The 25,838-nt window shown below is 38.2% G+C and overlaps 1 protein-coding gene across 2 annotated transcripts; it reads right to left on the bottom strand.

The window, feature by feature from the left end:
• LOC149015522 (protein LAZ1-like) lies at window positions 1-24,405 on the bottom strand. 2 transcript variants are annotated; one of them, XM_089154951.1, is made up of 10 exons: window positions 24,112-24,405; window positions 23,800-23,869; window positions 19,935-20,201; window positions 19,777-19,833; window positions 18,935-19,043; window positions 15,067-15,242; window positions 14,867-14,955; window positions 13,256-13,517; window positions 4,915-5,163; window positions 1-1,038 (listed from the first exon to the last, which is right to left on the bottom strand). In XM_089154951.1, the coding sequence occupies exons 3-10, from the start codon at window positions 20,082-20,084 to the stop codon at window positions 682-684; spliced, it is 1,449 nt and encodes a 482-aa protein (XP_089011077.1). In that variant the 5' UTR covers window positions 20,085-20,201; window positions 23,800-23,869; window positions 24,112-24,405; the 3' UTR covers window positions 1-681. The 2 variants fall into 2 exon arrangements, with proteins under 2 accessions (XP_089011077.1, XP_089011076.1); XM_089154950.1 differs by lacking the exon at window positions 23,800-23,869.
• Window positions 24,406-25,838: the final 1,433 nt, after the last annotated feature.

Here is a 25,838-nt window from a genome sequence, read left to right as displayed (position 1 = left end):
ATCTCAATCTCAAATACAATTTTGTGCTAGCAAGCGTTCTCTGATGCAATTCTCTTAGAATCCATGGAGAAGCGGTCTGATTGCCAGTTGGTAGTCGTCAGGGTGATGGTAAGGGTAACCAAAAGTTACTGCAGTTGAATCAATGAATCGGGGGTCATTACATAAAACAACACGGCTTCATCGTCCAAACAATAGCCCAAGCGAAAATCAGGAAATGTTGATACAATTGAGGCTGTCAAACAACAATTGAAAACAAAGGTATCCTCATAGTCGAAGGTCTGAAAAACAATGGACAATTTATGCAATGACAAACAGATGAATCAATACAACTCATTTGAATCAATACAACTCATTTGAACCAATCCAATTATAGCTTCCAGTGGAGATTGGAGCCATATGAATCACAGCCTATACATGGTTGGTTGGGAGGAACTATTACCATTTTCTGAACCTCCACCATAGGACAACTTGTGCCATTTGCTCGAACATCACTATAATGCAAATAAGGCATGAACAGATCTCTCTCTACCATCACTCAGAAGAAAATATTTCCCAGCTGGTGTTTCAAAAACAAGCAAGGTGGGGGCAGCAATTACTTATTTGATCAAGATTCCTCACATATGCCTAATTCCAGGTCATTGCTATCCTTCAATCTTGTCCATTTACCATCTCTCCGATAAACTAATCTTTGATGAGCCATCTTTGCCCGCCAATTTGATATCCCCCATAGTTTTGATCAGTGCTACTCTCCCCCCCACTCTCAGCACTGCTGCTGGTTTGGTTTCTCTGACGGTGTTTCTTTGATTTGGATACTGCACTATCACTAACACTACCATTCAGGAGAGGGTCATCAATCCCACGGATCACTCTTCGTGTAGGTGATGTTGAATGGATGCAACTATCATCTTTACTTCCCTTCTCCGTTTCATGTTTCTTTATGTTTCGCGATATCTTGTGTAGTTTCTCATTGAATTGCGTAATTCCCTTCTCCATAGGCTCCACAGCCTGGGTGACTGTGAACTTGACATCATTCACAATCTGTAAAGCAGAATAGACATCCTTGTTAAGCTAGTATTTTGTTAGAAGCACAATATGAAAAACAAGGAAAAACTGACAAATGCAATGCAACACCAAGTGAGTGAAACTCAAGGATCAATCTCAATTGCGGTAGGTTAATATGGAAATAAACTAATATGATATTTTTGACCAAAATTAGTACTCAAATGGCTTCATTTTTTTTTCCAGTGAACAGACCATCATTAATTGTTGAGTATTTTACATGCACCCCCCCCCCCTTTCCCCCAAAAAAAAAAAAAAAAAACCTGTGCAAGCCTTACAATTAAGTCCACTCCTTAAAACACCTTTTCCAGCTACTGATTGGAATTCAAAAAAAATAATTTTTCAATAGAACTAAAAAATGACCCTATGTATTATAATGACTCAAATGCCCCTTAACTTAAACCCTATTTTCAATGTTGACCTTCACACATAGAAGTAGGTGAAGGGGTTCATCTCACCCTTCCCTTTCTCTTCTTCCTTCGTTCCACATAAATTGTTGAAGAACCAACTACTAACTCAGAAACAAATTTTCATGAAACTGGTAGAGCAACAGCATAAATGATGTGTCCTAGGTTTTACAACTTCAACCTTCAATTGGGTTTCAATGAACTTGAGAACCCATTTGCAGAGAAAGACCAAACAGTATTTAGAAGCATCTTCCAATAATCACATCAAATGCAATATAATACAATGGTGGTGGCTCTTACAGCATAACAAGCTCTTTGTAAAGAGCAGCAAAGAGAACAAAAACAATAATAGTAATAATAATAACTGATATTGCAATGAGAAACAAAGGACTTCAAACAGGGGTGCTTAGGGAGAGTTAGAGAAGAAGAGTCTTTTAGGGAGTGGAGTAATGATAACTAAACAAGCCAAGGCACACTGGTGCATACAGAAAGTAAAGAGCGCAGGAAGAAAAATGAATACAAACAAAGACCAGTATGGTGGGCAGTGTGGTGGGCTTTGTCATGATCGGGTTTCTAGGGTTTTGATAACGACCTTCTTTTTCATCCTGTGTACTCTCCGGCAGCTCCATTCATTTTCCCGCGGCTCCCTTTATTCTCTGGAGGCAATGCTTGTAACCACAAAGAGACAAAAACTAGAGATGAAGAAGTAGGGTTGAAGAAATACTATCTTCACCCATCTCTAAACAGTTAAAGAGTTTAAAGAAGAAATAGGGATGAGGGTAGACAAGGAATTTTATTTAGTTTTTTAAATCTATACATTGGGGTGGTAATCTCCCCTCAACAGTTAACAGCAAAGGGACGGTGTTAAGTTTTGTGCACCTCTTTGCAAGGTCTGCACAGTTGGAGGGGTGTCACAACTTTCGTGGCAAATTTATTTATTTATTTTTATTTTGTGTGTGGGTGTGTTGGGGGGGGGGGGGAATGTGCATGTGAAAAACTCTTTAACTGTTTCAGTTTGAATGCCCATTGAAACCAAAATATTTTGACTCAATCAGAAACCTTCCTTACCATTTGCTTGGGATTAATTATGTGGCGTCCAGGTGTCTCTTGAGGGTAACCTCTGGGGAAAATATTGTCTAAGTGGTGATTTTTTTTTGGGGGGACGGGTGGGGTGGGGAGAGAAGATGATAGATCACTGATTACTCAAGTGTTCACTAGTCATGCTAGGGATGGAAACAGGGAATACATCTCACCCATGCATGCAGAGACACCAGGCAGTTAGTCCAGCAGTTAAATGATGAGAATACGGGGTCAGGTCGAGAGACTTGATTGGGAAGACTGGGGAGTTCGGCTATGAGAATCTGATATAGGCAGAGGGATGACTAAGATTTTGGATGATTATTGCTAGAGGTTTGTTTGTTGGGGAGTAATGGTCTCCAGGTAACCAGGCTGTATCGTGTTATCTCTGCTGTTTGTTATTCTTTCCTGTTGTGCTCGGGAGTCTATCAGAAGACAAACAAACAGGTGACTAATTTTTGGTTATGGTGCCATACAAACAATGGGGGCTGGATGCATAGGAGGGTGCCTTCACAACGATGAGTGCACAGAACATTCGTAGCATACATATTGGCAAAAGCATGTAGCTAGCTAATCAACTAGACTAAATATTTACTGTGGAGACCTAACATAAGAGGAGCTCTTGGCAAACCAACTAGCTGCTTGTCACAACCGACAAAACTCCTTGCTTATTTCTTGAGGGAGGATAATAATTAATTTCAACAGTCAGTCTTAAAGTATTGCTTTCACCACCCACCTTGCACACGGCTGTTATTGAAAAGCATTCATCTAGTTCTTCTAAACAGTCAATAAGTGTTTACCACAGTTTCAAGACTTCAAATCTAAAATGTTACATATGATGCTGTAACAGTTGAATAGGTAATAATTCATGTACACACACTTTCACAGTGAAATTCAATTTACTTTTAATTCTGGTTCACATAGGTGTCAATTGGTTTATCAAAAAGCCTTGGTGTCTCCTGGGCACCTAGATTCGAAATACTGGGCAACATGTTGCAGAAACTATAGCATAAGAATCTGGGATGTCTTATAACAGCTCTCTTGGCACAAAGAAAATAATATTATCAAGTCTAGAGCATTTCCACAATGCAGGTCATCTAAATGCAATACCATCAATGTGGAACAAAAGAAGTAGCACGATCCTCATGGACCAGCCCACACTGTGAGTATATCACAATAGGTACTCTCTCCCCACCCAAACAAGGGGAGATGGGGTACCAAAAACGAAGTCAACCAATGCCCCAACAGCTGCACCACCTTTACAAAAAATGGTTCTAACGTCTAATATGATCATTGTAGGAATATTCAACATAGCCTCTAATTTTGTGATGTGCACGATATCATCTAACATTCTATTATTCTAACCTTTTGGATGGACAACAAATACCCCAGACAGCCTACATGCCACTTTTTGGTTATACATTTTTAACCCTTCAGCTAACCAATTGAGTTCCGGCCCCTGATGCAGTCTTTCAATAGTATTCAAAGCATCATAACAAAACACAGAGAAATCAGTTGGTATGGATTTGGACACAAGGATAAGTGATGATGTGGATAACGTGTCCACTAGATTTAGAAACAAACCTAATATCCACATGGTGATATTATAGCAGGTTTTTGGGAACCATCAGCCTAAGAATTTTTCCCTTCCTGTTCCAACCTCAACATGTTTACTGAAGCTTGCTGTTAGGGTGACATACTTAAGATAAGGGTCATCAATGTGGACCCATTAAGTCCAAAAATAAAAGAAATGGGCTTACTGTTTTCTTTTCCTCCCTTTGAGCCTTCATCCATGACTGACCACCCAAAGAGAACAATCAGCAAACAGGATGTCAGGTAAATTTAGGACACACCTAGGTAGCAAATTGTCAATGGTGGATCCCAACAATTCTAATTGGTATTGACTTTAATAGTGCCAAAAAAAATCTAGACATGTTGAAGAATGTCTGGGAAGAACTTTGCTCATTTCGCCTTTTGCTTTGGCTGGTAGTAAAATAATTGTGTACCTTTGCGATACTTAACTCTACCAAAAATCAGAATATCCAGCAGGATTCCAAGGGCTGCTCCCTAGTACGACCTTCCTCTTCAATACAAAGCTTACTTGTCACACAAAAATAAAAACAAAACAAAACAAAAGGAGAAGGAAGAAGAAGAAAATCTACCAGAAAGTACATAGACCTCAGAGAAGTTTCCTGGGCCTATATGTTCAGGTTCATGTCTGAGTCTCACAAAATTGCAACCATTCAATGCTTAATGGATGTGCATAGATACCATATAAACATAATTTTTGCAGTTCAGTTGGTGGCTTAAATGTTATGAGGTAATTCTATCAAGCTAAGAAAATGACATGTGGATGAGAAAGAAGACTTACATATCCACCACCACCAAAGACAACGTCCCTAAAGCTTTCTCTTATAGTCATTCCACTCTTGGCATCAAGATCAGGCTGGGGGAGTCGTAGCTTGGTGGGGCGTTCACTGTCCATGACCTCATCAGGATCTACGGGGTCCACAGATGCATAGTCTCCAAGAACAGAAACAACTCCCTCAAAACGGTCACCCATTTGCACATATGGCTTCACCGGGAAGACAAAGAGGTGCATAACAGAAGCAATTGTCATCTGTACTGGAAAAATAAATAAACCTGTTAAACTTGATTATTGTGTTTAAGGGTCAAAGCATGGAAGGACTCGGGATGCATACAAATTAAATACAAATAGGACTCGTTTTGTTGTTGTTTCATTCCAAAAGCCCTTTTAATATGATCAATGGTAGAACCAAAAAAAAGTACCAAGAACAAAAGTTTTTCTGAAACCAGAAATGACAGAACTGTTAGAATCAATCAAAAGAATGATTCAAACCTCAATTCTGGGAACTCTTTCTGGGTCCAATTTGTATAAGCTGTACCTATATAGTGATCTATATCATATCTTTTGAGGCAGTAAGAAGTATTGAGAGAGACCTCAATTGATGATTCAAACTGTGTAACGAACAGATTATTGCTCACCATTAAAATAAAATAAAAAAGCCATTAGTAGAAATGAATGAATAGAAGTGGGGAAAAATGGGGGGAAGAGATCAGACCTGAGAATCTGGATCAGTAGTACTCTACACAACCAATCTGATACTACAACTAATTGCATGTATATTTGAAGATTAGTAACATAAACTATACTTATTCAAACTCAATGACTGAAACAGAGTCTAAATCAACTCCGCCAATTCTATCCTATGGCTCTATGAATATGAGTAAAATAACAAAAGGAAATTAATAATTACTCCTAGTGACCAAGCAACAGCATCACTTAGCCATGCAGTTCTTCTAGATTTTGAGCAGAAATATTCACATGGCTGACAGACGAGAAGTTACAACAAAATTTTATGACCTACTAAAGCTGTGACCAATAGGCATGCACTGTTAAGTGAATTTCTATGAATGCACAATAATACAAACTGCTATTCCTTATCCCACCTAACCCCCCTGATACAGATTCATCACCAAAGAGGGTTTTCTTAGGAATAACCCTAGGACTGCATTTTATATATATTGGGCCCTTGATCCTAATGGGTTTTCTATGTAATAGGCAACTTTTATGGGCCTAAACTACGGTTCTGTCGTCACTGTCGTAAGACAGAATAGGGTAGTGATTTGGGTGTTCGAAGATTTACTTTTAAGATTTACTTCCCATGTTTGTGGTTTCCTTAATGAGGGTAGAACTGGGAGGATTTTTTAGGATATCTTTTTTCTGATAAGATTCCCACATTGGGAAGATTTGATTTGTTCTGTATTTGGTAAGTTACGACCATAAATAAAGCTCCTGCTGTGTCCTTCAAACGCAAGTCAGGATTCTTTCAATTCTTTCAACATGGTATTAGAGTCAACTCTAATCCATCATTGAGCATTATCCCTCTTTCTCATCTTGTCTCTCAATCATAGAGCACCACCCACCGTCTGTCATGTTCTAAACATAGAAAAATAAAAAATAAAAAGAGAAAAATTTGCAGAGCAACCATCGATACCATCTTCTTCCCAGAAGCTCTGCCACCTTCCTCTTTCCCATTGCCATCCACCTATAGCTGGCATCACCTCTTCTTCTTCCACCACCAGAAACCTACAATTCTCATCTCTTTTTCTTCTGCCACCAGCAACCTGCAACTCATTGCCTCTTCTTCTTCCACCACCAGCAACCTCAAACTCTTGTCTCTTCTTCTTCCGCTACCATTTTCTGGTGATCAAACCTTGTTTCCCCCTGTTTTCCATTGCCAGAATTCTGTTAACTGAGAAAACGATCGCCTGCACCTGACAACATCATCACCAGGTCTCTCTAGCAATCAACCCTCTTTATCTTCCTGTTTATTCAATTTCCAGAAGAGAAAAAAACCACCTTCTGCACCTGAAAAAGCCATCGCACCTTTGTTTCTTCTCTTCTGAGCAGATCCCAACCAGCACCAGAACCTATCAAACCTAACCAGACCTGCTCCAAGACCACCGAACCCATTGAACCCAACCAGAACCATCGCTTCTTTTTGTCTCTTCAATGACACAAGGGATTCCAATCAATTGTACGACACTCCTATGTCCGTTGCCATGCATCCTATGTCTTTTAAAAAAATAAAAAAGAAAAAAAATTGTTCCAAACCTTTTTTTCTATGACTTTTTTCGCAGGGAGTATTTTTCTCCTACTAGTTTTTTCTTTTCCTTAATGCATGACCTATTTCTTGTCCTGCTATGGCCAATACAGTCTCCTTCGCCACTTCTGGTGAATCTGGCAGTCTCGCACGGAGTATCCTCCAGTTTCCTCTATATCACATGGTTGTGATTTTTCTCCTTTTTGGATGACCATTGTTAAGCTTAATGGGACCAATTATCTTATATGGTCTCATCTTGTTTCTCTTGCAGTTGGTGCTTGCAATTTGACAGACCATCTTCTAAAACCTCTATGAAGCCTTCTTCTCTTGGTGTGGGCCATGTGGCTTAAGATAAGTGGGAGCCGATGAATGCTTGATTATGGGATTTCTCCTTAATTCCATTGAACCAAGTATTATAGAGTTACCTACTCCTTCTAGATGCTGCTACAATGTGGAAGGCTGCCAAAGAGACCTATTCCCAGGTTGGAATTGATGCATAGTGCTTCGAGATCAAATGGAAAATTCATCAATTGCAACAAGAGCTTACCCCGTGTCAGTACTACATCACTCTTTGAAGCTATTATCAGACTCTTGATTTCTATAGCCGTTTTACTCCATCCAGTGCTGCAAATGTTGCTGCCTATCAGAAGTAGGAAGACAAGCTTAGAGTGTATGATTTTCTGGCAGGGCTGAATATTGAGTGTGATCAGATTCGAACACAGATTCTTTCCTAGGAACCTCTTACTTCTCTGGAGCAAGCCTATGCTATGGTTGACACTAAGGACAATCGTAAGACAGCTATAGAAAACACTCAGACATCAGACAGGTCCACATTTAGTGGCTGGCTTTGGCAGCAATAAGTCTATTTCTGGTTATTCTTGCACTCCAATGAAGTGCAAGTACTATGGAAAAGAGCATCATACAAAAGGCAAATGTTGCAAGTTGTAGGATGTCTACCAAATTCCCATGGAGGTAGGAATGGAAATAGAGATTGCAATCAAGCATCTGCACACAAGGCTAATTCTAACACCCTGAGCACTCCAACACCTCCTTCCTCAAATGAGCACTAGCACCTTCGCCAATTGATGTTCAAACTTGACGTGTCTTCTTCAGGGCTAACTTCAAGTGTGAGTGTAGCTTCTGCCATTGTTCCCTCTACTGATCCATAGTCCTCCATAGGTTGGTTGTCATAGTGTCAAATTCAACTTATCCCTCCTGGATAATAGACTCTAAGGCAACTAACCATATGACTAGCTCAACTTCCTTGCTTCATACTTATTCCTCTATTCCTTCGACTCAGGTTGTTCGAACAACTAATGGATCTCCTTCCCTATCTCTGGGAAGGAATCTATTATCTATTTGGCTTACTCTATCTTTTATTTTGCATGTTCTTTAGTTTTTGGCTAACCTTTTATTTATTAGTAGCCTTACTTGTGACATAAATTGCAAAATAACCTTTTTCTCTTCACTATGTGTTTCAACTTTCAAGAACTAGAAACTAGGTGTATGATTGGCAGTGTAGACAGAAAGGGGGGCTCTACGTGTTGGATGCGTCTCCATTTGCTCTTTCTATGGCCTCTAATTCCACTTCTCCTGCACTTTTTATTTTATTGTAATGGCATCATTGTCTTGGCCACGTTCATTTATCTATTTTTTCTAAGTTATTTCCAGATTTGGTTACAAGATGTAATTTGAATTATTTTTATTGTGAGTCTTGCATTTTAGCTAAACAAATAAGGCATTTCTACCCTATTTCAGACCATCGTAATATTGTTCCTTTTTCAATTATTCAATCTAATATATGGGGTCCTTCTCAAACTATGTCTTTGTCTGGTCATAGGTGGTATGTCACCTTGACTGATTGTTGCAATAGGACCATGTGGGTCTACTTCACCAAAAGAGTGATGTTTTCGTAGGTTTCCAAAATTTTCATAACATGGTTAGGACACAATTTGGGTCCATAAACAAAATCTTTTGTACGGATAATGGGACTGAGTACTTGGGTGATGCATTCCCCTCTTAGCTAACTAACCATGGCATCATACACAAGATCAGTTGTGCTGACACTCCACCTAAAAATGGGGTTGCCGAACGTAAGAATAGACATCTACTTAAGATACAACATTTCCTAATGTTTACTGTGTCTGTGCCACCTTGATCTTGGTGTGATGTGGTTCTTACTGCAGCTTGTCTTATTAACTGAATGCCTTCCTGAGTCTTAGACCAGCACTATTGTTAGGATAGAAACTGAGGAACAATCACACCATGAAAGAAAGAGGAATAAAAAAGGATCAAACACAAAACATAGAAGATTTTACGTGGGAAATCCTCAAGGGGAAGAGAACCCGCAGCCACCAAACAATCCACTAATTTTAACAAGCCAAAAAAATTAATTCCAGAGGAGGAGAGTTACATATTTATACCAAAAACCCTAGACCGAGATATAATCAAACATCCATATCTCCGAGTAATCTAGGCCGTCGGATGAATTTCCATGTAAAACAGGTACACACTAATTTTCCACGAGCTTTGTTCCCTGCGGGGGGCTGACACCCCCTACAATAACATAGAATTAGGCCCACGTACATAATAGCTACCCCCTTGAGGTTCTTTTAAGGGAAGCAACCTTTATAGTACCACCTATAGTTTTTAGTTGTGTTGCCTTCACTCAAAGCCACCACAATCATGTTAAGTTGGATCCTCGTGGCTTCCAATGCATTTCCTTGGGTTATCCTCATACATAGGAAGGGGTATAAGTGTTATTATTCCGGTTTTTGTCGCTTCTTTGTTTGGATGTTGTGATCCAGGAACAAGTTCCTTTTTTCCCCCTACACCTCTTCAAGGGGAGGGTTTTAGTGAAGAGATTCCGGTCTTGCTTCCTCCTTTAGATACTTCTCCCAAGATTCCTACAAATGATCGTTCTCTAGAAAATGAAACAATTCGACAGGGACAGCTAGTGGATGATGTGTAGAGGGAGCAAAGACCTCTAAAGACTTATCAAAGAAAGCAGGGATAAGCCCCTCCTATGCCAAGCCAGTTGGAAGCTTCAACTACTAATCCTGAAATACAAGTTTCTTCAGATGAACCAATCTCTGAAGATGAGCCTTTCTTTGACCCCCTTTTTTTAATCCTACTTTGTCTCTACCAATTGCATTGAGAAAGTAGCTGCGGGCTTGCACCAAACATCCTATTTCCAATGATAGGCTTGCACCAAACATCCTACTTTGTTTCATATCAGCCCCTATTCCCAAAGTTTCAAATTTTCATTTCCTTTTTCTCCTCTATGTCTATTCCTAACACTTGGCAGGAAGCAATATCTCACTCAAACTGAAAGGAATCAATGGATGAGGAAATGTGAACTTTGGAGAAAAACAAAATGTGGGAATTGGTGACTTTACCTGTAGGAAAATAGACAGTTGGGTGCAAATGGGTGTTCGTGATCAAGCACAAGGCAGATGGGATTGTAGAGAGGTACAACGTAAGATTGGTGGCCAAAGGCTTCACTTAGACTTATGGAATTGACTACGAGGAGACATTTGCCTATGCTACCAAGATGAACACAGTGCGGGCCTACAACAGTTAGATATTAAGAATGCTTTTCTACATGGAAAACTCCAAGAGGAGGTTTACATGGATGTGCCACTTGGGTATAACACTGTTGAGACTTATGGAAAAGTACTCGAGTTGAAGAGCGCATTGTATGGGCTGAAGCAACCTCCGAGAGTGTGGTTTGGAAGGTTCCATAAGGCCATGATCTCTAATGGCTACAAGTAGAGCAATGCAGACTAGACTTTTTTTTATTAAAAGAGATGGTTCCCACACTACTATACTTTTAGTATATGTAAGTGATATCATCATCACAGACAGCAACGAGGATGAAATTTCAGGTTCAAAGACCTTCTGGGAGCTGAATTTGAGATTAAGGATATGGGAAAGCTCAAATATTCCTAAGGTTGAAGTTGGCATATTCGGCCAATGGTATGTCTCTCTCTCAAAGGAAGCATACTCTGAATCTAATTGAGGAAACTGGGATGTTAGGATGTAAGCTTGTTAAAACTCCTATTGACCCTAACCTTGAAGGCAAAAGAAGGAGAACTGGTTGACAAGACGAGGTATCAAAAGTTGGAGGGAGAGTGGATCTATCTCATACCAGACCAAACATCACATTTGCAGTCAGTCTTGTTAGCCAATATGTGCATGATCCCTACTCCTCACACTTGGACGCAGTGTATCGTATATTGAGGTACTTAAAGGCCACACCAGGAAAAGGAATTTCAATTTCAGCTCATAAACACTTAAAGATTGAGGCAAATATAGATGCAAACTAGGTAGGGTGCTCAGATGATAGAAGATCTACCCCTAAGTATTGTGTATATATGGGAGGCAACTTGGAGACTTTGAGGAGTAAGAAAAAGTTGTGGTTGCAAGGTCTAGTATTGAGGCTGAATTTAGGGCAATTGCTCAGGGCATTAGTGAGGTGCTATGGCTGAGAGGGCTGCTTTACGAGATTGGGTCAGATTCGGAAGTTCCTACACATGTACTTAGATAGTAAGTCAGCAATCAATTTAGCTCACAATCCAGTACAACATGGCAAGACCAAGCATATGGAGATTGATAGACAATCATAAGAGAAAAGATTGAGGCTGGACTAATTCATATTACCTTTGCTACCTCAAACAATCAATGCGCTGATGTGCATACAAAGAGCTTAAACCAAGGTGTTCAGCAGTATCATTGGCTGGGCATAATAAATATCTATGATCCAACTTGAGGAGTGTTGTAAGACAGAATTGGGCAGTGATTTGGGTGTTAGAAGAAGATTTACTTTTTGGATTTACTTTCCATGTTTGAGGTTTCCTTATTGTGGGTAGATTTGCTAGGATTTTTTAGGATCTCTTTTTTTATACATATAAGATTCCCACACTGGAAAATTTTGATTTCTTCTGTATTTGGTAACTTATGACCATAAATAAAGTTTCTGCTATGTCCTTCAGACACAAGTCAGGATTCATTCACTTCTTTAAATGTGCTCCATGAAAAAATCACCTAACTACATTTGGGCCCTCCAAAATTGATGCTGCTTGTTTCATAAACATTGACTACGAAATGACCATTTTACCCTACTAACTAAGGGCAGTACTAAAATTACAACGATGCCGTTATTTTTCATGTCCAATTCTTCCTGGGATCCTCCCAGCTTGAGCGAACCCTAGGCTGTTGCCTGAACCACCAGGGCTACTTATCGGCAAAGATGAACATAGAAAACCTCCCTTTGAATCATCAGCTGCAAAATCAAACGCAGCCATTGCAACCCTCCTGGAAATCACAATCCTTACCTCTCTAAACCACGGCTTTTTGTCCTTCATTTTTGAGTTGTTGGGGTCCTTAATCAGGGTGGATTTAATGATAGACAACTGTAAAAGGCTATCCTGCGGTGAATAAAAATAATCAGCAGAGACTGCCCAGCCTTGTTTATTATTTTTCTGGCATCGTTGTCTTTTAGTGGCTGGTTCAACATGAATAGAGGAGATGGAGGCAGTGGGATTTTCCTTTCCGGGGTAAAGAGTATAGCTTATCTAAATACCCTAGGAAGGAGAGAGAAAATTAGGATCTTTAAAGAGCCAACAGTAAAGGAAGGGGGAAGGGTAGCAATATCCCAGTATAGTTCCAAAAGTAAATTGGCTCCTGATTTGAATACTTCTTAGGTGGCAGGAAAGGCTCACCGAAACATTCAATCTGATCTATCAAATACTCATACCATAAACACCACCTAAAAACCCTAGATTAACAATGCCAACCTGATGAACAGGATATAGCCATCAAAGAACCATGAATCAAAAATAGAAAATAATCTGAGTGTATTGAAAGAAATGACACTTATAGGGAAATGAATGGTGATAGAGGTGATCCTCCATGGAAACATCCAGTGTAGTAACAGAAATAATTAAAAACCATAACTAATGGAAATCCTATTAACTACCCCCCCCCCCCCCCCAAAAAAAAGGACAGATCCAAGGGACAACTGTTTTTTTTTTTTTTTTTGTGTGCGTGTGTGTGAGTGTGAAAGAGAGAGAGAGAGAGTACCTCTATACAAATTATGAAGTCCTGAACACTTGACTGGAACTCCAAGCCTTGAGCTATAGGACTTTTAAACAAACCCAATGCAGAGAAGACTGCAATTGCCACACCTTGCCACCAAGTCAAAAAGACAATTGATTTGAAGACCAGAAACTTGGCAAGTGGTTTAATGTGCTCCAATTCATCCTTTGTAACAGTGTAGAATTGAACTAGACAGTACAAAGCCCAAGACTGGCTGAAGTTGAGAACCACTGCCAAGTATGGGTACCTAGAAATTAAGGAGACATACTATATCAATAACAGAGAAAACATCACAGAATGATGCTTATGATGCTTTATGGCCTTTCATGCACATATATGGATTAAAATTTGCAATCAGCCAAGTACATGCTGTTTCAGCTAGAAATTTCCAATAACCAGCAAACTCCAGTATCCTTTTGGTAATAAACAATTACCTAGCAATCCATCTGCAACCTATACAACTCACCGAATCAAGACACTGTTTGCAGAAGAACATAAACAAAATCACTGCAAAATGCATGCTCTATTACATACTAAAAAGCATATGATATGCGATGACAACCAATGATGATTCATTTAGAGGGCTCCAAGAAATAATTTTAGCATTTCTTCCAGTATTACTATGACATAGCCAGCATTTGTGATACAATAACAAGTTAACAACAATCAACTAATTATTTTGATCCTGTCAAAAACTTGATGTAGAAACAGGAAAGTTGGATTCTAGGATGGTCAAGTGAATCCAATCTTACTAACTTGTATTCTTCATTTTTCAAAATGTTTGTAATGAACCACATTAACAATATTCATAAATCTTTTTCTAATTGTATATTAATTCATTCAAAACTCACATTTTAGTCGTTTTAATTGTGTAGATTTGGTTGTATAGACCATGTACAACACAATACACCACCAACGTGAGGTCCAAAGCCGACCAACAACTTCAGTAGTTTGTTTTTCACAAAATTTTAAGGGTTCAACTATGCATAGAGGGCTAAATAGAGTTTCTTGTGGGTTTCAAGACCTAATTTGGCTTTGGGCCTTGAAAGCAACTGTCATTACTTACAAGGTTTCAGTTGAAATTTTGCAGTTTTGTGAATTTTTTTGGATTCAAAAAACCAGATACAAACCAGACAGGAAACCAAAACTTTGAACTAGTCTCTAGTTTGAGGTATGGTGAGTACAGTGGCCATGTTGGGTATGGCCAGTATAACTCTTCTTCTTCATTCCGCACAAGGTATTATTAGTTGCTCAAATAGTGAGTCATCTATTGTGGAGAGCATCTTCTTATACCTAGCCCCCCAATGATACATGCCTTCTTAGCTAAGTAGTACCAATGGATCCACATATGAATCCTCATGGCTAAGTGATCTGTTTCCGCAGATGCATTACCTTGAGTAAATAGATGTTGCTACCCTAATGCTATTCTGGTGGACTGGAGTGGTTCATCTTAAAGTTAAAAATTTATCAATCCTTACATTTTTGAGGTGCAACAATTGTCATGGAGCTCTCCAACTAAATGTGAATGCTTCCCAATGCCAAGATATTGAATTTATACTAAAAAAAATTTACACAATGATATAGACAGTAACTTACCCACACCCCCATTTAAATTCTCCATCACAGTACACCCCAAACGCTTGTAGGATGACCGCTAAAATAGAAGTTAAAGTCTTTATTATCATCTGATAAAAAGTAAAGAAAAAAACAAAGCTATCAACAAAATTACATCAGTAGTTCCACTAATACAAAATAAATATTGAAAGACATAGGGCTCTGCCAGAAAGTAAACATACATATTGAACAATTCCAAACTTTACAAGCTGGTAAAACCATCGACCAAGTTTCCATGGTTTAAAGAAATAGTTCATAGGAAAGGTATGCTTTACAGTTCCTTTGTGAGAACTATTCTCTAGTAAGGGTGTTTTCCGTCCTTGCCGCTCCATAAACTCGATCGTCCTCTCTTCCCCACCTAAAAATGAACATAACATTGGTAAATATGAACATTAGCTACTGTTTTAAGTTCAAATATCCATGATAAATGTACCATACTACCATCTACTGTGATGCAATGACCTGAGACATAATATAAGTTTCCTGCTGAATTCTCCAGCCAGAGTACTAAAGGAAATACACTCATCTCAGGTACATAAAGTTAAAATCCTAGAAAATGCCACAGCATTTGCCGATATATATAACCCCTCCATTATACACTATACATTATGCAGGCCTTTTGTTTTGATACCTCACAGAAGCTCATGAAACAGGCACATGTTGTCCATATCAGGACTACCGCAAGGTGGCCAGCCCAGATATAAGGGGTCAATAAAACTCATTTGAAGGGCCCAAGAATAAGCAAAGAGATGATTCAGGGATATAAGAACTAGCTTGGGCATTAACCATATGCAGATGGAGATCTGTGACAGGGCTTTCTGTAAATACCTACCATACAAGTAATCCTCATCTGCATTTCTAGGTCTAAAGTTTCAATCAGGATGTTCTGTCTGACCCTCAACAATCTCTAGCGTCAGAATGAAGCAGAATCTTGAAATGCTACAGCAACAAAGATGTGCACAGTTCAGCCAAGATTTAGCTGCAGCTGAGAGAGAGAGGGAGAGAATGATTTGGCTCGTCAAGAAGAAATATGCCCTCATGACAAGCTGGTGCATGGATATCTCACGCACTCAACTTGGAAACAATATGACTGAAGGATTTGACAGTTAAGACCTTTGGTGAAAACAACAGCTAGTCTGTTTATATTGGACCTAACAGAGTGCCATTCTGACGGCCTTCAATTTTCTCCTTGATGAAATGACAGTCAATCTAAAGATGTTTTATTCCATCATGCTTAACAAGGTTATGAGCTACACTAATTGCAGCTTTATTATCACAAAAAAAGTCAAATAATGTTATGTTGAATCAACAAAAAAATAGATATGAGAAGAAATATAACACATAAACAACTAAATCATAGAGATTTATGATTAATAATATACCGTTCAGATCAGTCAGCATTTTGGTCCATCGAGTATGGTGTTTTAACTTTGGTAAATGTTCTCCAAAGTGTTTTTGTAGGGTCTCTTGTGAAGCCAAGCAGTGGTCCCTCTATGGAAATGAAATTCAGCCTTCATCTTATTCAGTCCATCCCTCCACCACTTAAGGTTCATTTTACCCTTTGTTTATATTTTGAAGCCCTAACCCATTTGTTCCCTTCACCATCACCAAAAACACTCATTCCACATCACACGATTCCACCGTCAGAATTGCATCAAATTAGAAATCTACCATCTCCATATCCCATTAGCACTTGATCCAAATTGCAGCCCCTTTCATCAACTCAAAATCCTAATCTCTTGATGCCATAATTCCACCAACCAAAACTCTAACCCTAGAGTTCAGAATTCATTATCTCCCTAACCCTCCATTGGAAACACATCATACTTGGGGAACATAACCTAGGTACTCAACCCTAGAATCTATCCTTGATTGGACCCAAACAGGAACTCCAGAAACTGCAGCCAAATCTGTTGGGAAGCCCCCAAATTCTGCCTGATGTCTAGCACCAAAAGGCTCTTTTCAGTTTTCACTAGGAATGGGCCTAGGGTTGGGTAACATAGGGATTGGACCTTCATTGTATGTGTTCCCTTCGCAATCAGCCACCATAATGGACCTAAAACATTGAGTACAAAAAATTCACACGATTTAGTATTTTTTGGTCTAGTCTTTATTAGAGTTGATACATACTATTTTATTAGTCCTTACCAGAAATGATGCATGTCATTTAATTAGTCCTCATTGATGCTGATGCATATTATTTAATTCATCCTTATTAGAGTTGATAGGGCGTCATTTTAAGGGTTGAGTTATAAAATTCATGTCCAATTAGAACTTCAATTTAACAAAGTTCCCAATATCAGTTCACGGTATTAACAGTCCATGTCTACTTAGGATTTCTATTATCATTAGGACTTTTCTGCTTTAAGATTAAAGGCCAGCCATGGTGGACCATTATTAACAAGGATCAATAAAATTCAGCTTTTAAGCTCAGGCTTTGATTGCTTTTCTATTCCATCAAGAATAATGTTCTCAGCGTTTGAAAGGAACCTCCTAGTACATGAGATTAGGGTCTCCCGTGAAGCCAAGGAGGGATTCCTCTACAGCTCTAGATTCAACCTTCACTCAAGTAATCGTATCTCCCCCATAGTTCAGGATAAGACTCCTATATCCATGTAAGTGGCAGCCAGCATATCTCATTCCCCTTACCTCTCACTTTTTTTTCCTATTATTCCCCTCCCCCCCCCAACCAAAAGGGAATCTGCTTGTGCGGAAGCCTTTCACACCACATTCACCCATTTTTCTTGAATTTTCAAACTTCGTAACACCCCAAAAACTGAAGTAACACATAACATCTTCCAATTTAACCATCCAAAACCAACCAAACTTGGAGGATCATATCCTTGTATCATCATCTACATTGCATCCAACTTTCACCCCATTCTGACGAGCTAAACCCTATAGACATCAAGCTCTGGTTCCAAATCCTAATTTGAACTTCAAGCCAAGGTTGGATTTGATAAGATCTTAGAAAATTGGCCCTCATTCAATTGAGGCTGCACTAGAGTGGTGCCAAAGCACGGCAAATCCAACCCAAGATTATTTTCTATCTCTTCATTGTAGGCACATAGGAGTAAGGAACAGGATAGGCCTCTAGAGGTGTATGAATAAAGGAAATATGATGCACCAATAATCTCAAAGTATTTTATGAATTGTTATATGATTTAGACATTTCGTTTGAATGCTATGATTTACCTGAGTATACCAAGATAGGACTAGCACAGAATCCACTACAGGGTTATGCCCGTGAATGATGTAGCAATGCAAAAAGGAATCTGCAATATGAAGGCGATGAACCTATTACCTGAGTGGAGATGATGAAAGTCTGATCTTGAATTGTTTCCTCACAGGAGTATAGAGATTGTCGACATCAGTTGAATTCCTTCCAAAAATAATGCCATCTAAAGTCCTTCAAAGCTCAAGATAGGAACAAGGAAAGTGCCCACAGGATTCCGGCACTAGCTAGAGTTCTTAATGGAAAAGACTATAGATATGGAAGTTACAAGAATAAGGAATGTGCAGGCAGAAATTCCTACAACAGAGTTCCTTATAACAGAGACTATAGGTATGACAATCCCATTTTTGACATATATGATGAGGATGAAAGACCCCATACAGAAAAGCCAAATCATAAAGTAGCTCAACCTAACTTTGAGGAGGACATGCAAGTTTTTTAATTGGAGTTAATGACAAAAGGAGTCAGAATGAATATCTCCCATCTAGAGGTAGCAACACCTCCATTACTGGAGATAAATTCAAATTCCTGGCAACAGGAACGTTAGTAAAGACAGCAATAATATGGACACTAGCGTGGAGAGGCTTCATAACAAGGTGGATGATGGTGTTCCTCTGTTGTTTATTTACTTTTTTATTTATTTTCTTTTTTTTAGGGTGTGGGGGGTGAGAGGGGGTGAAGGATATCACAGCTACCAAAATTCAGGTCTACCAAGATTGAAGAACAACACAGCAGTTCAACGAGAAGGAATAAGAAGGCAAAAGAGCTGATGAAGATAAACATAAATTTTCAACAGTCACCGGATAGAGACATACCCAAGCATGCCACAAGGTATCTTCCAAAACAGTACATAGCAAAAGCCTCATAGCTATCACGTAGAACCTCGCAATCAACACTAATTGATGGATTCACCAATGATACATACTGCAGAATTGAATAATCATGTCAGCCCGCAAATTATTTTTTATCCCACTAGATGCATATGAAGTAGCCAAATGAAAGAATAGGGCTCAACCATTATCCATGATAGATAATGCTTGAAAGGCACCACATTATAATAAACCTGCTTACAAAATTACACAAGTGATGTCAATGGTCGAAGTATACAAGTCATGACCGACCCTTATGACAAATTAAAAGTTAACATCAAGATCTTGACTTATGCCCAGTCCTTGGAACGATGGACTATGTAAAAATCAATGCATTTGAAGTTCAATAAATCTATACCAAGCAATGCACTGTCAGATTTGTAAAAACCTTCCAGGTAAGTAATGAAAAATATGAAATAACATATCAATTTCAGTAACTCACGCATAAACCCCCATAAAACAATGTCTGACCATAAAATATCAAAGCATAATATGATACTCACTTATCAAGGTTACTTATCCCAGAAGAAAATAGTTGAACTCAAACAAGACTACAAGAGAGAGAGATGGGTAGTGGTTTATACATAATAATAAGAAAGATGGATAGTGGTCTATATAACAACAATACTAATAATAACAACAATAACAATAAATAAATGATTCAGGCTGTAGGCTGTTCAAAAGAGAAGTATATTCCAGGAAACTGGGCACTTAATGCAAAGACTATATAATCTCATGTGTGCCTGAAATTTCAATAGACTTCCTATGTTCCAATAAGAAAAGCTTACTGATTCAATGGAGTAGCAAGGAACCATTAAAATGACCCCCATCAGAAATTTCTGCTCCTGTTAAGCAAAGAGAAAACACTTTTTTATATAACCAAACAACAGAATAAAGAATCCATGTATAACTCAAGAAAATCTTATGGGGAACACTGGAGCAATACCTCAGGATTCTTATATGCTGAAAGGTGCTCAAATATCAGGTACATTGAAAGTGAAACAGTGATAATCACAAGGACTGCACAAAGTACTGCTGCCCATGTGGGCGGGAGGTAAGCTGAGAGAAAGAGGTTAAAATATGCTGCAATCTTCATCAGCTGTCCCACTTTTCAAATTCACTCGATTCTTATTGGTAGAAACCATAATTGACCTATTAGAACCCTAAATAAAGTTTCTCCAGCAATTGGAATAGCGTGGTTCACCATAAAGCCCTGCATACATCCATAACAGGTGAATAACCAACTTGAAAGCTCATATTATATCCTCAAGTATTGGTGTTGGGTATTGTAATGAATCAGTGATTAAAAGATCTACTTAGAGCATTAGAAAGACACAAGACAAGCTAAAGATACGCATGAAAATGCTCATGTAAAGAAACTTGTACATAATATTACTCCTGAAGACAAACCAACCTACTTTTATGCAATCATTCAGGTTGTTTTTTCAATAACGTAGTTATGTATTGCAACAAAACAACACTCGGAACAACACTGGAGGAAACAATTCATACTTTTGACCAACATCTGTTATTATGCAAATCTGGTTTCAATCCTTGATTGCAGGCTGTCTAATGTCTAAACAGTCATGAAGTCAACACCACTTGTTTCTGTTTTACCAGTTAAAAGCATGGAATCAAGCTGACATAAAAAGCAAGCTCCCAAAAACTCAAAAGACCGAAGGAGAAGATTCTGCAATCCATTGGAGAACATTGGAACTATGCCCAATTAACTGGACTATAGTTGTCAAGGTGTGGCCTAAGCAATCCAGGCAGATTTTGGCTGGTCTATGCAATGGCTGCCTTACTGTTGTTATGACTTGCCCTTCTTTATGAAAAGTATCATTTAAGTAAATGTTTTATACTGGCATTTAAATATTTAGAAACTAGATTATTAGTAAATAAGCAAATACCAGTCCATTTGAACCCAATAAACATAGTTAAAAATCAAATTTAAAATTCAGCACCCACCAGTTTGAGAAGAAAAAAAAAGGATTTGAAAGTAAGTGAACTTTTCAACTTTCTAATTCTGAGGTTTTACTCTAATCTGAAAAATCCAAAAATATGAATATAGTAGAACATTGTTGCTAAGAATTATAGTGTGGCCGTACAATATTCATTTGTTTTGATAACTGAAAAATATCTCCACTCCTAATGATTTTAGTGCCAACGACCACATAACAAATAAGGTTTGACCATATATAGTTCCTTCAATGGAAATCAAATTCGATCAGGCCTGGATTTCTCAGAAAGCCGATTTTGTGCTCTACCTAACACTGAAAGTCTCATGTAATGATATAGTCATTTGAACAATCAAACTTCTATGAGAACAAGAACACTTCTCAAAATCAATACACCTTACTTATAGATAATATCATAGTTTTTAAGAATAGTATAAACCAAATGTGAGACTAGGTTATCATGAGTGACCAATTCCAAGAATAATACTAACTTTCTATTTTAATTGTTTCAAACTTAAGATAGCTTGCTGGTTCAGTTTTACCCGTGTTCTAGTTCTATGTTGATTCCCAATCTCTATTTGCTCTTACTCCCCTCTCAAAAGTTTCACCTTTGATTCCCCAAAATAATTGGATTATTACCACTCTTTCTTTGCCGATATTTCAAATTGGCCATATTACCCTTTATTTTTGTTCCTTTTTAATTTACTAAAGCAATTTATTTTGTTTTAAATCCGTTTTTTCTTCTTTTTCTCTCTTTTATTCATATAGGAACTCATTATATGTGATTAGGTGTATATTTTTTTATTTCTATTATTTTCCTTTTCCCCTTCTTATATGAAATTTTGTTTTGTTTTGTTTTCCTTTCTCCTTTGATGGATTTTCATAGAAGAGTGTGAGAAATTTTTTAAAAAAAATACATTTAATCATGTTTAATGGATTCTAATAGCATATGTAGGAAGAAACAAATAAATAAATACATCTAATAACATTTAACAAGCTCCTATGAAAAGGGGAGTAAGAAAAAACTAAACAAAAAAAAAATTTCCTATGAAAGAGGATGAAAGAAACAGACAAGAATAAAAAGATACATCTAATCATATATAACTGATTCCCATAAAAGGGGGAGAAAATGAAGGAAAAAATACATCTAATCATGACTTCAAACAACTGTCTCTGAGGCGATTCTCAAAAGAAGGTTTCTTAGGGTTTCTGAAGCATTCATCGGTTCTGAAGGAGGAGAGATGCTGGCAGTCCTCCGCCTCCGCCTCTATGAATCTCTCTTCTCCCCTTCTCATCTATTTGGACTCTTCCATCTACTCTTCTCTTGAGGGTTTCTAATGAGATGCTGGGGGGCGTCAATCGATGTTTCTGGAGGGAGGCAGACGGACTCTAGCAGTTGTCTAGGTAGGTTTACTGCCCTTTTGGTCCATTTTAGTTGTGATTGTATTTTTTTGGTCTAATTGCATGGCTTTGTGCCACTTGTGCTTATGTTTTGCGCTTGTTTTATTGAGCTTGTCTTTGGTTTTGTACTTTTCCCTTCCCCTTCTCTCATGTTTGGTTAATGAATTTATTTATTCATCCAAAAAAAATTTTGAAGGAGAAACAAAGTAAAACAGATAAAAGAAAAATCAACATAATCAAGTAAAGAGGTAAAGGCAAGGGGTATTCTGGGCATTTCGAAATATCAGGGGAGAAGGAGGAAACAGTTCCTTTTTGGGGTGAATCAGAGGTGAACTTTTGATGGGGGCAGTAGGAGTAAATAGAGAGTAAGTACAGGAGAGAGACAGAAATTTTCCCTTTGATTTCTGATGACTGGATGTAGCTTAATGTTGTTTTTTATGACTTGATGCAGCTTAATGTTGATTTTTATGACTCAGTGGCTTAATGCTGATTTTTTATAGTACAAGGTATGTACCATAACATGCTAAATAATGTTAGAGAAATGGAGAAAAAAATGATATTTGGGAGCCTTGGCACTTAGTAACTTAGATGCTTTTTGCCATTCCCACGACCTTGGCATGACAATGGATTGGACTGCATCAACCTCCAATAGCTTAGGAAGATGTTGTTGATGTTTGAGAGCAATAACCCTAAACTGAATGATCAACATTGATGAATTCTAGTCAATTTCAAATTGTAATTATCTAGTACATATGCTGAATGTCGAATTATCTTAACCATGATGTATTTGTCAGGAAATCTTTTTCTTTTTTGGGACAAACAGTCGGCAAATCTGGTTGTGATACATTGTTGGTGACCGTTGAGTGGATGCTAAATAAGTGTTTGACAAATTGTTTAGCTGTATATAAACAGTCAGATTTGTGACAGTAAGTACAAGGAGGTTGTAGCCGTTTTCTTTGTATGTCAAGGACAGAAGCAAGGGTCGCAGACTGTAAAAGCAGTTGATGCTTGGGGACCATGGGCAGTATTAGAGACTGTGAAGGGTATTGTTCCATAGATGTGGGCAAATTGCCAAAACACGTATACTTTGTGTTCTAGTGTGAATTGTTTTGAAGTAGTGGTGTCTCTCTTGGTAGGCCTAGCCAATCTTGGTAGAATTATGGACATATAAAATCGTAACTGGTAAAACTAGGAATTGCCCAGCCAGTTGTGTTCGTTTTGGTATTGGTTCAGCTATAACAATTGGAAAATTCTTATGAACTGATTCAACCCCTCTCTCAATGATAAAGCCAGTTCAACCGGCGGGAAGAAGGAGTGGGGGTGGAATGGAGAAGAAACTACAAAATAGAACATCCATAGAAATGTTTACTCCCGAAAAAAGCGAAGAACCAATATAATGCCACAGCTAATTAGGCAAAGGCGCAAAGCATATAAAGAAAATTAAAAAAGAACCTGTAATCAAAACGCGCGCAACAAAAAGGTCAGAGCTTCCAACCACGACGGCATACCAATCAATTATATCCTTGTTGTGATCAGAATAAAACAAACAGGAAATGAAAAATCAACCTCCAAAATTGAACCTTTTATCAACATATAGCATTTCACAAACTAGCAGATGAAACTCTTCCAATTGAAAGTTCTCTCCTGTCAATTCTCAATTGCCCACAAACGGATCAGCATGAAAAAAAGGTTTCAACCGTTCCAAGAATTCAAGAACTAACAGGAACAAGGAGATTACGAAGGAGTCAAAGAATATGAGACAACCTGTTAGTTGATGAAACCAGCAGTCTGAGTAGTTGTTCTCCGATGCTTTTCTGTGAATTTCTCCGGTTGAAGCTCCGAATTCAGACGATCAAGAATGGGTGTCAAATTCAATTTTCGCCACGAAACACCAAGAGGAAAAGCGCGACTCTGACCTCTAATAATGAGTCATCATGTACAAGGGACAAACTATCTATGCGATGTTGTCGATCGATATCCTTCGTTCGATCGGAATCTCATCGCTCACAACTCTGTCCAGATCATTCTTATGCCTCTGCTGGCTGCTACTTGCTACTTGTAAAAGAAATGTCGTCAAAATCTATTCCCAGCAGTTGCAACTTGCTATCAATATAGAAACTTATTCAAAGTTCAAATTTCGCCCCTCGCCTATATATAAAGTAACAATTCTTTTTGTATATATAAAAAAAACAAAAACCATTACAGCCCTTTGACATTCCTAATGTTTGGTTAAGTATTGATCTCCACCAGGGGAAAAAAAGTTAAAGAATTGATTTATAATATGGTTCGCATGCAACAAGATATAAACAATCTCAAGGGTTACTTAGCTTGAAAAAAAAATTAAACCCTCAGTAAGAGGTTAAGAATTCAAATTCTCAAGATCGGAGGTTCAATGTCTCATTTTATAGTTAAATTTGATACGGAGAAAATATAATCAAACCGGGTTCATCCTTGGTTCGACCCTCGACCCCGGTCAGGACGAAAGGAATCGACTCGCTTCCGAGCGGGCCAAATTCAAAATGTAGCTTGTGGAGGAAGTAAACTGACTTAGTCAGCAGATACGCCCGAATCCGCTATAATCAGAATGGACTAATCATCAAGGAGACGGTTAGCAACATTTGCGCAAGATACCGATCATTATCATATGGATAACCACCATATAACGATCATATTATCAAAGGAGTTATCTATTAGTCAAACCTCAAATGGATCTATCATTAACGGATCTATTCGTTAAGATCTGACAGCTATCCGAAGAAGACTCAAATACATCCAACGAAGGAGATTCGAAGGTACACACTATATAAGACATCACATACCCACAAGGTAAAAATATAGAAAAGCATATACAATCTGAATTGTATTCTCATCATTTATTCTTTAGCTCTGTGCTCAAGCAGAGCCGTTTATGATCAGTTTATCAACTGACTTAGCTTTCGGAGGTGGACTCCCGACCCCAGCTGTCGGGCCACATCTGATGTTCGTTTTTGCAGGTCATCCACAGGAGATCTAAGGGCTGAGCAGATTTTGGATGCATCAAAATTATATATAAAAAGCTATGCCAATGGTGGGTTAGTTGAATGGTTAAAAGCCCAGACACCCACGGGGAGGTCTTGAGTTTGTTAAAAGCCCAAACTCCTATGGGGAGGTCTTGAGTTTGTACCCATCCGCAACATCTATATTAATAATATCCCCCACCACTAACAAACTCGCCAGCTACAAAAATAAATAAATTATATATATATATAGCTATAAAGCTACAATAAGTATGTAGTTCGAAGTATACATAAAATGACCGGAATGAACATCATATCTGAAAGAGTGAACTCTGATCCATCTAATTCGTGAAGCTACCACATGTAGCTCGAGGTATACATAAAATGACCTGAATGAACCTCATATTTTATAGAGAAAAAAATATATATAGTATTCTGGTGAACTCTGATCCATCTAATTCGTGAAGGTACCACAAGTATGTAGCTCAAGATATA

This window comes from Hakea prostrata, chromosome 5, assembly GCF_041222555.1.
Source record: "Hakea prostrata isolate BN-2017 chromosome 5, UWA_Hpros_2, whole genome shotgun sequence".
In the NCBI taxonomy this organism is placed as follows: Eukaryota; Viridiplantae; Streptophyta; class Magnoliopsida; order Proteales; family Proteaceae; genus Hakea; species Hakea prostrata.
This window is presented reverse-complemented; position numbering and strand designations above follow the sequence as displayed.